Below are 15,511 nucleotides of genomic sequence, written 5' to 3' on the forward strand. Positions count from 1 at the left end.
TTTTATATTATGCTAAGAAGTATATTAGGATATAAATTAGTACATTAAGAAGATTTATAGATTTAGGCTGTGAATTGTCCTGCTTCCATTTTTACCATCTTTTGATCAAGAAATATTACATTTGCATTGTCCCCACTGCCTTATTACCTTTAGTGCTAAAAATAGTCCTTGTTCAAAAATGTAAGCTTTCTTAAATCAATCTGTTTCCATTTTAAATTTTTGTCAGTTTCTTTGCAAACCCTAGTTCTATCCATAATGTGTTCATTACCACTACCATTTTCTCTGTTTTTTAAAATAGAAGTGATATAACTGGAATGAGGACAAGCAATGAAGATAACTTTGTCATTATTTTATTAGTTTAAAGCAACTGTAATGGCTATAATTAAATAACAGATAAGCAACAGGTTTTATAGGTCTTACTGTTAAACAGGAAGTGGATTTTTTGGTCATAGAATGTTTAATTTTTTTCCTCTGAAAGTAGAACAACAGAGTGTTGCTTTTCATTTATCATATTTATTTCTTTACTCCCTCTCTCAGTATTTTCATTCTAAAATGTGGGATGAACAGTTATACGAGCTAGTATATACTTTATATTGCAATTTTCAAAACTTTAAGGTCATTATACCAAGTCCCAAGAGTTCAGGGAGTCTTTGAGAGTTACTCTATGGTCAGGGGCAAATTAATTGAAATCCCAGTCCTTTAACAGCTCTCCCTGGTTGCTGCTTAAAGTAAGTTGGTGCTTGAAGAAAGTCTGCATGAATACATGAAAGAAAAACCTAGAATGAGGAAGAGAGAAGTTATTTGCAAGATATTTTAAATCGTTGTTATTTAGAATTCCCCTCCTTTGAGGTTTGAAGCTAAGCACTCCTGGCCTATCTGGGGGCTTGTCAGGCCAAGGTAGCAGGGTCCCAGTGGAGGACTTAGTGTTGACTCCCCTCCCTCACTCCAGCTCCAACCAGTGGCCACTCAGAGAAGACCCAGGAAATTTCTTAGGGGAATATATTAATCCCAGATTCTAGATTTTGATGATATGATGCTCTCATCCATCAAGGAAGTTTTTAACTACAAAATTCCCAACTAAAAGTGGCTTAAGTAATAAGGAAACATTGTCCCATATTACAAGAACTTCTGAGGTGGATCATTCTGGGGGTAATTTCATTGGCTTAACAGTGTCAGAATTCTGGTTGGCTTCTCTGTGTGCTCTTGTTTTTTCTCTTGTGGTCTTAAATAGCAACTCCAAGCATCACTTCATATGGACAGCATCCAAAGAAGGTTAGGACCTTTCCCTTGGACCAAAAGTTGCATCACATGTCCATGCCTAAGGCAATCACCAGCAAGGGAAATGGGCTTACCATGGCCGACTTAGGGAATCAATTTCACTGTCCCTAAACCTTGCCACCTGAACCTGAACAAAATTCATTTTTTCTTAGCAAAGAAGGACGGGAATGGCTGTCGCCTGGGGAGCCAGCAGTGTCTGCCACAGGAATTCCTGCCATCTTAGCTCAGTATTAATTCCTTGTCTTCATTCTTGCCCTAGCTGGGGCATAGGATCTGAGGCTAACCAGTTTCAAGAAAATGGTGCTTTTGCTGACTGGATTAGGTTGAATGTTGGTTTGGGGCTTGTTGGGGTTAATTATCACTCCAGTTCTGCCTCTGCTCTGCCCTTTTCCCCTGATTCCCACACGGACCCAGAAGACTTTTACCTTACCTGTTGGCTTTTATAGCTCACCAGCGCCTCTCTGTGGTGAGAGGCAAGGGAGGTGGGGAGAGAGGACCCCTCCTCCCAGATCACTCCATCTCAGGCCCTGGGCTTTGCACCACTGAAATGGAACGTTTCCTGGCAGCACTCACAACTTTCCAGGAACCTAAAATTCTGAAAATGCTCTACTTCTTTCCTACAAAACCAGCCCAGTCAATCTGGGAAATCTCTCCTCGGCTGTTCCCAGAACAGCGCTGATGGAGGATAGATTTTACCAGGGCTGTCTTGCAGATGTTTGTCAGTTGCTGTGTTCCGTCGCAGCTTTATACACTGCCCTGCCCCCTCCGCACTCAACCCCACCTCCTGATCCTGGGGATGGCCTTACAAAGCAGCTCAGCTGCAGGCTCTGAGGATAAGGCGGCATTGTGTGCAAGGAGTGTGCAGGTAACAGCTGCAGCTCTTTGGGTCACATATTTTTAGAAGGTCACCTGAGGCCGACAGGATTTAGAAGCAACTTTCCAAATTACCAGCTGAAGCTGCAGGCTGCTATTTTAATTTAAGTCCCTCTGTACTCCTGTTAAGAAAGCCGCATTCCATGAGTACCTTTCTGTGGTCTCTGCCCTCTCTGGGCCTCGTGCACAGCAACATTTGCTCTGTGTTAATTCAGGTCACATCCCCATGACCTGGCTGATGTGCACTGAAAGTAGTTTTTTAGTAAATCTACTTCGGATTTGAGAGGATCTATTTTTAAGTTGCATGGTCCTAGCAAAGAACTAGGTGCTATGGATATAAATTATGGCTTTTTGAGTTGCTTTGGCCAAAAGGAGAGTTCTGGGCCATCTCAGAGCCATGGGCTTCATTACCCATTTCACTAGCCCAGCCAAGACCTCAGCCTCTGGCAGTATTTTAAGTGGGTGGATAAGAGCTTGTTTCCCTGGTTGTTTGACATTTACAGAATTGAACTGCAATCAGAATTGACTACAATACAGTATTTGAACTGCAATCAGAATTGACTACAAAACAGTACAATACAGAATTGACTACCATACATGTATCAACTCCTTTATTTCCATAAAAATATTTGTTATTAATTCTATTCAATATATTGTCACAAATATTTTTATAGGGAATGCCATCTAGCTTATCATTTATTTAATTTAGATACATATGAATTTAATACTAATTTTAACTCAGATTTAGTAATAAGCTCAAGAAATAAATTCCCACATTTTTTTTCCACCTTGGCCCTGTAAATCATCCATGTTTATCATATGATAATTAAGTGTCTTATGTTTAAACTTTATTAGCATATTGACTTTTGCATAAATTAGGTAACAACACATTGTAGCAACGATGGACACCGTATACATGTGTCTACACACATACGTACTTGCTGAACTATTTTCTGAAGAAATAGAACCACCATTTTAGTTAGGAAATGTAACTAAAGATAATTCAGAAGTAATAATCTTTAAACCTTGAAGAGATTTTATTCAAATTAATGTTTTTCTTTCTCAGAGAAGAAATATCGCTCGACTATAATTGAATTACCTTGATCACTGGGTTTTTTTACTTGAAAATTTCAGGCTCTACAGTTATTATGTTAATCTGCTAAAAATCAAGTTTTAGAATTTAATAAGACTAATTCTCCTAGGTTCTCTTGGAAGCTGTTTTATTGAAGTACAGAAATTATTAAGTAGAGTAAATATCACCCTTGTGGCTTGAGAATGAACTGCAGTTTCCAGCCAGATAGTTTGTCCGTGAAGAATTATGCACTAGGAAAAATGACTCTGTGTATATTTTTAAAAAGTAATAAAACAAAATTACTGTTACGTTATTTTCATTTGGATGACTCAACCTTTGTTGCTGTTGTTCTTCCCCTGTGTTCTAGAAAGGTCTACATGAGTGGAATTTTAGTGCTTCCTCTGTCAGGGGAGTGAGGTAAGTTTCCTTGGTGCATTTCGTTTACTTAGAAGACGTTTTTCTAGAGTGTGAATGTCTTGGATAGGACTTGTAGTCATGATTTAAAAGGGCAAAGAACTTCAAGAATCCTTCTGTTGATGCAAATGCTCAGCCTTCTTCAGACTCTTTATCTCCATTACAAAAAGATTTGCAACAAAACCTTCACTTTTTGAACTGACTCTGCACTTGTCACCTACTTAAAATGTGGTGACAGAGAGATAAACGTGAACCGTGGACCAGAGTCAAGGTGAGGATAAAAGTGAGCTGTGTGGGGTCCTCTCTAGCTGGGTTTATGTCAGAGGATGGTTTTTTTGGTCTTTTGGTATCCCAGGAACTAATCTCTCCTGAGATGTATTGAAAACATACATACCATCTGCCAGATTGTGTCCTGTAGCTAATATTAATATGGTGAGATTATGGGAATTCATTTTTCTACGACTTTTCCTGAGGTCACCGTTAATGAGGTGTTCCTGAGGTTACAGTGGCTCCCTTCAGTTCTGAGGTTACAGTGGTTACAGTGGCTGAGGTTACAGTGGCTCCCTTCAGTTCTGACAGTGCCATCATAATGCCGATTCCTGGGATTTAGAAATGAGATTTATTTCAGAATCAAGAGCCACTGGTTAAATGTTTACATACTTGTTCTACAGAAGTTTATGAGACACCAACTCTTGCAAATTTCAAACCAAATCAGTTGTGTTTACTACTGTGTGCCCCATATAAACAGAAATGAGAAAAATCAGATTTCTGCAGGCCAGTTATACAATACTCTGTTGCTTTTGGCATAATAGTAATTGGTTTTGTTGGAGCATATGAACTGGCAGAGTCCTCTGCGTCACTGATAATTGGAGTTTGCCTGGTAAAAACACCGGTTACCTCATGAATGATGTGAACAGAAACAGGCCAGACTGACTCATTATATATCTTTCCAATCCATGCCTTCTCAAATAAAGCATTACTCTCTTAATATTTAATTTTTAAGACCAGTCATTAGCAAGACACTCATTACTTATTGCTGCCTTTTTAAGCCATCCGTCTAGGAAAGTATGGTAAATATAAATTTCACTTTATCAGCGTGGAATGATTATATGCAGCTACTGTTGGTTTATGTGTTGAGAAACTTGAGTTCCAGTGTGTGACTTCAAAGAGAGCTAACTTTTCTTGACTTCCTCCTCTATAAATAAAAGACAAACTATAGAAGAAAATCCAGCTGTCAGCAGTTTGTCTTGCATCAGCTTAGGACTTGCTCGGCTCGGTCAATGGGCATTTATTGAGCACCAGCTATCTGTCAAATGTTGAGTCGTGTACTGCTAAGGATACACAAAGGACTAAGACATGAACTCTGCTCTTGAAGCACTCACAGCCCAGTAGGGCAGCACACGTTTAACAACTAATGATAGCACAGTGTGAGATTAACAGACGTATGTTCAAAGACCAGAGGGGCAAGAGGAAGTCTTTCTGTTTCAGGTAGAAGTAGTGAAGGGAGAGAGGGTAAAGGTCTAAGGTGGGCCTTAAATGGTGATAGAATTTCTTTAAAAAGTCAAAAATGATGTGCATTCCAAATGGAAGGAACAGCAGATGCAGAGGCATAAAATAGGGATTGGAGAACTATAGCCCACAGGCCAAATACCCGCTGCCTGTTTTTGTAAATAAAGTTTTACTGGAACTCAGCCATGTTCATTCATTTATATATTGCCTAAGGCTGCTCCAACAGCAAAACTGAGTAGTGTGGCCTACAAAGCTTGATATATTTAATCTCTGGCCTGTTACAGAAAATAGCTGCCAACCCGTGGCATAAAAGAGCATGGCCTGGGGGCTTCCCTGGTGGCGCAGTGGTTGAGAGTCTGCCTGCCGATGCAGGGGACACGGGTTCGTGCCCCGGTCTGGGAGGATCCCACATGCCGCGGAGCGGCTGGGCCCGTGAGCCATGGCCGCTAAGCCTGCGCGTCCGGAGCCTGTGCTCCGCAACGTTTTCTCCACTGTGATAGGTCCCAACCCCAGCTTTTGAGTCACACACCCCCCACACTCATTTCTTATCATCCTCCATTTTACGTCTCAGTTCTTTGTATCATCCTCTACCTCATTTGCTTCACTTCCTCCTCATCTGCCATTTCCAATTAGTAATCATGGTCAGTTAATTGTACCTCTTGAAAATAGACTATTCCCTCAGTCTTCATTGCAAATGCCTTGTGCAAACCTCCTACACCACCTTCTTAGCCTTTTTCTCTTCCCCTCCATTTGATCCTCCACACTTGGCCAGACTTCTCTTTTTAAGTACAAATGTACTGTGATTCTCTGGAAAAAAAAAAAAAAAAAAAAAGAGCATGGCCTGACTGGTAAACTCAAAATTGTTTCAATTTCTGTAAAGTAAACGACTTGCTGAGTCCAAACCAAGTGCTCTTTCATATTTCTTCACTCCTTTATAATCTCTACAATAATGAGGTGCTTTACCTGCCTCCACACATTGCCTTCCTAGCTTCGGAAGCATTTTATTTTTCGACACAACTTAAGGAACCAGAATCACCAAGGTCAGTAAGCCAGTTGATATTTACGCTTTTCTTTCAAGCACACAGTTTAGTGCTACAGCAGGCAAGACCCCTTCCCCATGCTAAGTTGTAGGACACATGGCTGGCGTGCCTACAACACCCCAGAGCAACATTATCTGCAGATACAAACAGGAGGATAATGCTCAGAATATTAAATAATTTTAGTGTTGTGGTACAGGGAATGTCACTTTTTAAAGTGCTATTTATAACATTTTGGTATAAACAGCACTGATATCATAATTGGGACTGAATGTAAAAAGTATTTATTTTTCATTACAGTATATGGAAGTATTGAGATTACTGTGAATAATTCTTTGTTTGTTTCAGTATTTCTAAATTTGAAGAACGATGCTGTTTTCTTTATGTGCTTCACAATTCTGATGATTTCCAAATCTATTTCTGTACAGAACTTCATTGTAAAAAGTACGTATTAGTCACTGTTTATGTGTGAAAAAGACTGTTCTTACCTGATCATAATTTTTAATTAATGAATGAACATGTAGCTCCTGTAAAGAATTCATGGCCATGTGCTTATATAAATATTTCATTTGCTCTGATATCTTATAATTATGTGGCACGTTTAACTGAGAATTTGGGGAACTTTCTTTAATAAATGAACCTGTTTCTTAGTCATAATTTTTTTTTCCTTAGACAAAACATTAACCAAATTTACCAGTTAATTGCCAAGTATTATGACTCATTTTTAAAGTGCTCATGTATTATGTGATTACCAAAATTTTCATTCTTGAATTCTTTCGAATAATCTCACCATCGTCTGCAACAGTGGCTCCTAACTCTGGTTCATATTAGAATCAACTGGTGGGCTCTAGAAAGTGCCTGAGCCCAACCCTCAACGAATTATATTGGATTTTTAGGTGGAGGAACAGCTTGAGCTAAGAGCCAGTGATGTAATCTACAGCCATAAAAGATAATCCAAAAATCCATGGACTGCATTGTATATTTGGGTTAACCTCCCTGGGTATATTTGTCTTGGGCTAATAACTAAGTACTTCCTGGTCCCTTAGAACACAGTGACTAATTGTGGGGACCTAGAGAAGTGCGTGACAATTTAGACACCAACGTGCAGGTAAAAGCTAGCTTGGACTTAAGATTTTGCTGGGGTTGTTCTTTCAAATAATCACTGTTTGACCCCATTATAAATGATTGACATGTTAGCTACAATATACAGTCAATCATTTTTATCTTGGTACCAAAAATATGTATGTTTAATTTAAGATTCTTAGCTAAAGCTTTATCTTTGTTGTTGTAAAATGTGTAGTAAAAAGACTTGGAAATAAGAAAGAATTCCTAGCACATGTATGGTCGACTTTTCTACTTACACTTGAATTCTCAAGGCTCTTCATTTGTTTCAGTGATAATTATAGCTAAGATTTATGGAGTACTGACCTCAGACCTCATATCTATTTTAATCTTCAAATAAAATTTATTAGGTAGGTAATATTAATATTTTTGTTGAAAAGAGTAAAAAAAAAAAAAGTAGAGTCTTGGAGAGTTTAACTAGCCTATAATCATATATAGCCCAAAAGCATAAAACCCGGGATTTGAACCAGGCACATGTTACTCCAGAATCCAAGCATCTAAAAATTACACTGCACTCCCACCCCACTAGAAGTGTTATATTCTACTTAGAGAAGTTGGTGTTGAAAATTTTTGTGTGAGTAGCTGATGGAAGTCTTTACCCCAAATCTTAAAGTCTATCTTTAAACCTAGAATTTGTTTAGGTCTTTCATGTTCTTCCTTTTGGTTGAACTTGCTTTTGTTTGTAACTCATCAGGATATGTAATCTTCATCGGAGCATACCATCATTCTGATCAGGTTTGGGATTTTCTTTTCTTGTCTTTAACCTCCAAAGAATGTATATACAGAGAAAGGAAGAGTGAGGAACTAAGCATCACACGCAGACTCCATAGAGAGGCTTCCAACTCCATAATGGACTTTGTCTATTTTGTTCATTGTCATATTCCCAAAGGCCAGAACAGTTTTTTATCCTAGTGGAAACTTGATGAGTGTTTGTTGGATGGATGGATGGATGGATGGATGATAAGAGGTACTGTATAAGAAAAGTTTTTTCCTTCCTGTGTAGGAAAAAAACCAGTTCTTCCCTACTGTGTTTCTTTCCTTCGTGTCTCCTTTATTCTTCACACAAAACACTTCATTTCTGACATTTTTGGTCCCCAGATGTGTGGAGGTTTTACCACACAACAAGCAATTCTCTGTGACATCTACAATTGAACTCAATCTACCAGGAGATAGAGTGAGATCCCACAGGTTAAAGGCTCAGTCCCATAAGACCTTTTCTTCCCCTGACTTCAGATGCCAGTCACAAGCCCAGATTATCACCTGTGCTTTAGATATACCAGCTATAGATCAGAGGTTCCAACGACCCCCTTCTTGGGTTCAACTAATTTGCTAGAGAGGCTCACAGAACTCAGGGAAACACTTACTTACATTTACCAGTTTATTAAAGGACATGATACAGATGAACAGCCAGATGAAGCGATGTATAAGGTGAGGTCTGGGAGGGTCCCCAGTGCAGGAGCTTCTGTCCCTGTGGAATTGGGGTGCATCACCCTCCCTATATGGGTACGTCCACCAACCCAGAAGCTCTCTGAACCCCCTACTATTGGGATTTTATGGAGGTTTCCTCATGTAGGCACGAACAATTATTAACTCCATTTCCAGCCCCTCTCCCCTCTCTGGAGGAAGGTGGGGGAGTGAAGCTGAAAATTCCAAGCTTCTAATCGTGGCTTGGTCTTGACCAGCCCCATCCAGGAGTCCACCCAGAGTCGCTTCATTAGAACAAAAGATGCTCCTGGTTCTGTATCACTTAGGAATTTACAAAGGTTTTAGGAGCCCTATGTTAGAGATGGGGTCTTAGACAAATATTAGAACACAAGAGATGCTCGTAGTGTTCTTATCACTTACAAGGGTTTTAGGAGTTCTGTGCCAGAACCTGGGGGCCGAGACCAATATTTATTTTCTATTATCTCATAGGTACAGAGATAGCATAAAGGTTCTGAGTTGTGTTAGGGAAACTTTTCTTGTCACACAGTAACCTGCTCTTCCCTTGGGCTGGCAGTGCGCAGCCTCACCTGCCTGTGAGATCATCGGCCCCTGTTCGTAGTGCCTCCCTTACTCCACATCTGGGCTAGAAACCATCAGCATCCCTTCTGAATGGATAGACACAGCTAGCGTTGCAGAGGGAAGATCTGTTTCTTACCATAATTTGGGGGGGGAGCTCTGAAATGACCTCTAGGAAGAAAAAGAAAAAAGGAACTTTACAAGAATAGTTCCTGAAGAAAATGTTTGTCACCAACAGAAAGGTGGCTTCTGTCACAAACATACAAGCTAGCCGTTCCTGATTCCATCAGTATTTTGCAGACTGTATATATGGGACCCCGCATGTATGACACTGAGGTGCTCAGGCAGAAGATTCAGTAACTGAGATCAAATGTAGTGGCCAACACTGTGTTGCAGAGTCAGCTCAGAATTTAGAGACACTATTCCAGAATCTGGGTATTTTTGTTATGTCCCATTAAAAATAGTAATATTAACAGCAGCAAAACAATAATAGCTAATATTTAATGAGTGCCCTGTGCTGAGCATTTTACAAGTATTACCTCAAGTCATCTTCACAACAACCAATAAGATAGGTACTCATATTCCCCATTTATAATTAAAGAACGAGGCTCAGAGAGGTGGAGAAACTTGCCCCAAATCATGCAAATACTAGCAACCTTGGTATGATATTCAAGTCCACATTCTTAACATTTCTATGACCTTGTCTAGCCTTACTGTGCTAATTCTATAACATATCATGTTACTATTACTTGAAGTGAGGCATTAGGTCAGAAATTTCTGGCAAATCCTACCAAAAATATGAAAAATCATATTTTTCGCACTGACGCTGATATTTTGTTTATTGCCTGACTCTTCTAGGTCCCATTTTTTTTGCTCTGAAGTCACTTTGAATCGTGCTTGCTTACATTTAATATCTTATGTATTACGAGTGACCACATACCAATTTTCATTGCAGGTTTTTTGAAATGGTGAACACCATTACCGAAGAGAAGGGGAGAAATACAGAGGAAGGAGATTGTGAGGGTGACTCCCTGGAGGTAATGACTTTGGTTTCTGCGTTCATTTTACTAAATTTCTCTGTGACTAATTTTTTAGAATGAACTATTTAAAGCTTTACTGAGGGAAAGGGGTGTGTGTGTGTGTGTGTGTGTGTGTGTGTGTGTGTGCGCGCGCGCGCACGCGTGCACGCGCACTCCGTGAGTAGTGACAAAGGGTAGAGAGCTCAGCCAGAGTCTGTAAGCTTTCCCTTAATGTTTAAAAGCAGCTTCTAGAATTCCTTTGGTTAAAAAGGGCTAAAAAGCAAAAATCGGAGAACTCTTAGTCAGGAATACTGAGTTTTTTGTATCTTACCCTGATAGTGAGTAACTATGCTTTATCTTTGAGGGTGTTGATAACCATCAATGCAAGAGTCACAGTGCCTTTACACATTTTTTATTCTCCTCTGAGTTATGTTGCAATTCAGACAAGCAAAATTCAGTGAAAATTCTGAATGATAGAACCGTTCGCAGTCCTCATTCGTATGCTTATGCAGAGAACCTGAAACAGTGGAAGATTAACAGAATAAAGAGAGGAGGTGAGGGCTTCCCTGATGGTGCAGTGGTTGAGAGTCCGCCTGCCGATCGATGCAGGGGACGCGGGTTCGTGCCCCAGTCCGGGAGGATCCCACGTGCCGCGGAGCGGCTGGGCCCGTGAGCCATGGCCGCTGGGCCTGCGCGTCTGGAGCCTGTGCTCCGCGGCGGGAGATGCCACAGCGGTGAGAGGCCCGCGTACCGCCAAAAAAAAAAAAGAGGAGGTGATAACAATCACCCCAGTGCTGTTGCTCTGACCGCAGTGCTTTTCCTTGTGCCTCCTAGATATAGTACACTGCAGACACCTATTTTTCGACTGTGTCCATTTTCTCCATCATGTCTTTCTGCTGTGTATAGCACAGCCTTCCACCACAGTGAGGACAGTGCTGGGGACTTTCAAGAGAGCTGACTCTCGCACTTGAGCATCTTCCGTGTCTGAAGGTTGACACTTCTCCAGGCATGGTAGTGGGCCTCTGTTTTCTCCAAGCCTTTCCCAGTGTATGACTTGGGACCGAATTCTGAATCCAAGCAATATTGAAAATTACATTTCTAATGTTAAACTGAAATTGAAGAAACTAGAACACCAACCTGACTGGTATACCTAGTGTATTAGATCACTTCGATAATGTCATCGCGTAGGCTAGAAGTTTTAGGTAAGCATTGTAGTAGGGTAACAGTCGAGGGGAATTTAAATATAATAACCAATTGTTAATTCTGTCTGTAGTTAAGTTCTATACTTCTCTAGCAGTTGTGTAGCTTTTGATATTCCTGGGTAAGCCTAAGCCTCTTTCATTTAATTCTCTAGCAGTTGTGTAGCTTTTGCTATTCCTGGGTAAGCCTAAGCCTCATTCATTTAAGTTATAAAAAGATGATAGACCTAATTTGGAAAAAATAAATCTTCCCCACGCACTAGCTTGCTGTCTGCAGAAGTAATAGACAATACTTCTTATTTGTTATGCTTTATATTTTGCACTGTTATATTTTCTTATTTAAGTGATTGTGGTTAGGAACTAGATCTCTTGATTTCTACATCAGTGCTCTTTTGACTGCACCTCATTATCTCTGTTTTTATTGGGGTTAAATTTAGAATCACTTGATACATAGCAACTGCCAGGGTAAAAGTTAACAAAGAGAATGAAACAGTTCCATTAGTAATAAATTAGCAAGTGGATAGATTTGAAAATCCATAAAGTTATTTTACAATATCATAAATTGCTGGGTTTACAAAAGCAATAACAGTGATAGCTATCCTTTATTTCATACCCTTCTTTGAAAAACTAAATCCATCTTACCAAAAATACACATAGCACAGACAGGCTATGGTAGCCATGTTAGACAAGCTTGGTCTTCATAATTGATTGAATCAACAGTTCAGAGACTCTGCTTTAGAAACTCATTTAACCCTATGCATTGCATAACACGGCTTTAATTGCCTTAGAATTTGTGGTGAATCCGGCCAGCTGATTTTCCTGAGACTCAGTCTCCTATAATGTAAAAGCGGTAGGTAGATCACTTTTCAGAGAGCTGTCAAGAAGATCCAGGGTCAAGATCTCCTGATCTGTGTGCAGTGGTACTAAATGGGGTGGATTTAGTAAGACACCCTTCTTGATCAGACAGTTCTCCTGCAAACGCTGAGAACACTCACCAGCCAAAGATGGAGGAAAGTGCTCAGGTTTCTTCCTAGGAATATCCAGAGGGTTTTAGTAGGTCTACTGACCTTACAGAAACCAGCTCATACCATAGTGCTCTCCGATTCACCAAAGTGCTCCTAACTCACACTTCTCAAGAAAGCACAGGTATACTATTCTTTAAAAAAGAAAAAGAAAAAGAAAAATTTATTTATTTTTATTTGGTTGTGTCAGGTCTTAGTTGTGGCTTGCGGGCTCCTTAGTTGTGGCATGTGAACTGTCAGTTACGGCATGCATGTGGGATCTAGTTCCCTGACCAGGGATCGAACCCGGGCCCCTGCACTGGGAACGCAGAGACTTAACCACTGCGCCACCAGGGAAGTCCCATTATCCTTTTAATGTTAGAAAAACACTCGTGTACTTCTGTCCTTTGCATTCTATCAGAATAATTTAAAGTCTATGACATAGAATGACTTCTGCAGTATTCCCAGTGGACTGTATAGTCTATTCAGTGAATTCAAGAATACTTGTTTTAAGTATAGAAGTAATATTTTGGCTTAGTTTGCCATTTTGCCACAACTAGTGACATTGCTGATGTTGTAGTCTTGGGTGTTCTGTTAGCATAACATTAATGAATGGATACGGTGACGTGCACGGCTGTGAAGATGAGGAAATCCATCTCGGCTCTCCCTCTCACGGAATGTCCCTTCGTAGCCAGAACACCTATACAATATGAGTTATTAAATAACCTTAACTTATATTTTTACATAACTTATGATAACTCCATTATACCCTTGATCACATTTCTTAGCTATTTTCAACATTCTCGACTAACATTTTTTCAGTATTCTAAATATTTGATTAAAATGAGTTCCTTAATTTCATTACCACAAACTGAACTCAAACTTCAGCCCATCAATGACATAGCAAAAATAATTCCTCCTCTTCCCATTCTTTGTAGTATAAACAAGAAGGATTCCTTTGGAGATTTATATGCAGAATAATTATTTTCTGGTCTTTACCTTCATTTGAGATAGAATTAAAATTGTTTCAATACATGTGTCAATTATTCCTGAAGCCTTTGGGTACCTTGGCCCGAAACGAAATTAAAATGGTGGAAAGATCAGATGCTTTTAAAAAGTTTTTAACTTCACTTGGGGTGGCATCAGCATTTGGCAAACATTAACTATTAATGTGGTTCCATAAACCACAAATTTGAAGGTAATCCTTAGACTTCCTGGTGTTTGAAAAACTTCTTATTCGAAGCCCAAGTTAAGATTTACTTTTCATTTTGATTTAAAAAACTAAGGTTTCTTTGAAGCATTATAGTTGTGGGAGGGATTCAGCCTCCTTCGGGTCATGGTCAGACCCCTCCTCCAGCTGATCATATCGGACTCTGCTCTAGTAAGATCCTTGTGCTGGGGTCAGTGGTCTTGGGTTCTGGCTCTAACTTTGCCAGTAGCCAGTTTTATAACTTTGGACAAAATTCTTACTCCTGCTGGGTTAAGGTGATATCATTCCTTACATGAGAGTTGAACAAGAAGATCTTAAATGTCCTTTCCTAGCTCACATTTTTTATAATTTTCAAGGTTAGTATAAACTGTACCAGGTCTTTTAAATATAGCTCAATACCACTTTCAGTGGACTTTTCTGTTTTTAAACAGAAAGAGAAACAACTTCTTTTGATTCAAGGCCATGTTTTTTGATTCAAGGCTGTCTTTTGAAATGGAAGGGTTATGAACCCATATCTTAAATAGTTTAATGTATTAATAAATTTATATTGAAATCATTGAACAATGGATTACAGTTAACTCTAAGAGTTCTAACACTTATCAGCTGTGGTCCCTGTTTTTGTTCTCCCAGGCTTTCATAGCTTCACTAAGAACAAGGGCATCTACACTGTTACCCAAGCCAGACACCTCAGAGCAACTTCTGCTCCAGCCTCACCCCCAGCATTTCCTCCAGTCCCTTCATCCCATTCTATCAGTCCCCCATCTCAGGTCCTCAACATCTCTCATGCAGCCTGATATCTCTCCTGCCATCAATACATTGTCCCTGCCATCACTGGAGAGATCTCTCAGGCAGATTTAATCTGGTGACTCCCCTAATTAAAAAGTTTTGTTTTGTTTTGTTTCTTAATTTTTAAAATTGGAGTACAGTTAATTTACAATGTTGTGTTAGTTTCTGCTGTACAGTAAAGTGAGTCAGTTATACATACACATACAGCCACTCTTTTTTAGATTCTATTCCCATATGGATCATTACAGAGTACTGAATAGAGTTCCCCGTGCTGTTCAATAGATCCTTATTAGGTATCTATTCTATATATAGTAGTGTGTATATGTCAATCCCAGTCTCCCAGTTTATCCCTCCTCCCCCCACCGCCCCGTTCCCCCCGGTAACCACATGTTTGTTTTCTACATCTGTGACTCTATTTCTGTTTTGTAAGTAAGTTCATTTGTACCATTTTTTTAGATTCCACATATAAGCAATATTATATGATATTTGTCTTTCTCTCTCTGACTTACTTCACTCAGTATGACGATCTCTAGGTCCATCCATGTCGCTGCAAATGGTAGTAAAAAAATTTTAAAATTACAATGAAAAAGCTTTGATGCTACTCTTGGTGGAATATTTCCGCACCATAGAACATTCTTACCTCCCTGGCTGTAATTTAGCTTTCCATTGCACTCTGCGGTCCAGCAATGCCAAACTCCCTTCCATTATTCAGACAGCCAGGCTGTTCCTGCCTCTGGGCTTGACGTGCAGGTGCCCAACTCCACATGCTTTTTCTGCTTTGTCCTACTTGGTGACTGCCTCCTAATTTTTTGAGATCCAGCTCAAGGGTCATTTTTACTTTAGAATCATTTTACTTTTGAATCATTTTCAACACCCCTTCTCACTTTTCTCTGCTCTTACAGCATTTTTACCCACTCCTCTGCCCTAGCTCTTCTCACTGCCTTGTGATTCAATAGCCTACACCAGACTGTTTACATCCCAAGGCTGGAC

At 39.7% G+C, this 15,511-nt stretch overlaps 1 protein-coding gene across 1 annotated transcript in view; it reads left to right on the forward strand.

Annotated features, from left to right (window-relative positions):
• Positions 1–15,511, forward strand: part of LOC103083473 (mitogen-activated protein kinase kinase kinase 5) — a gene marked incomplete at its 3' end in the record, with an annotated part of 199,014 nt that overhangs the window by 141,453 nt on the left and 42,050 nt on the right. The window contains 3 exon segments of the mRNA XM_082930932.1: positions 3,591–3,640; positions 6,532–6,627; positions 10,262–10,343. Of these exon segments, the coding sequence (XP_082787058.1) occupies positions 3,591–3,640; positions 6,532–6,627; positions 10,262–10,343 (228 nt within the window).

This window comes from Lipotes vexillifer, unplaced genomic scaffold (genome assembly GCF_000442215.2).
Source record: "Lipotes vexillifer unplaced genomic scaffold, Lipotes_vexillifer_v1.1 scaffold16, whole genome shotgun sequence".
Classification (NCBI taxonomy): Eukaryota; Metazoa; Chordata; class Mammalia; order Artiodactyla; family Lipotidae; genus Lipotes; species Lipotes vexillifer.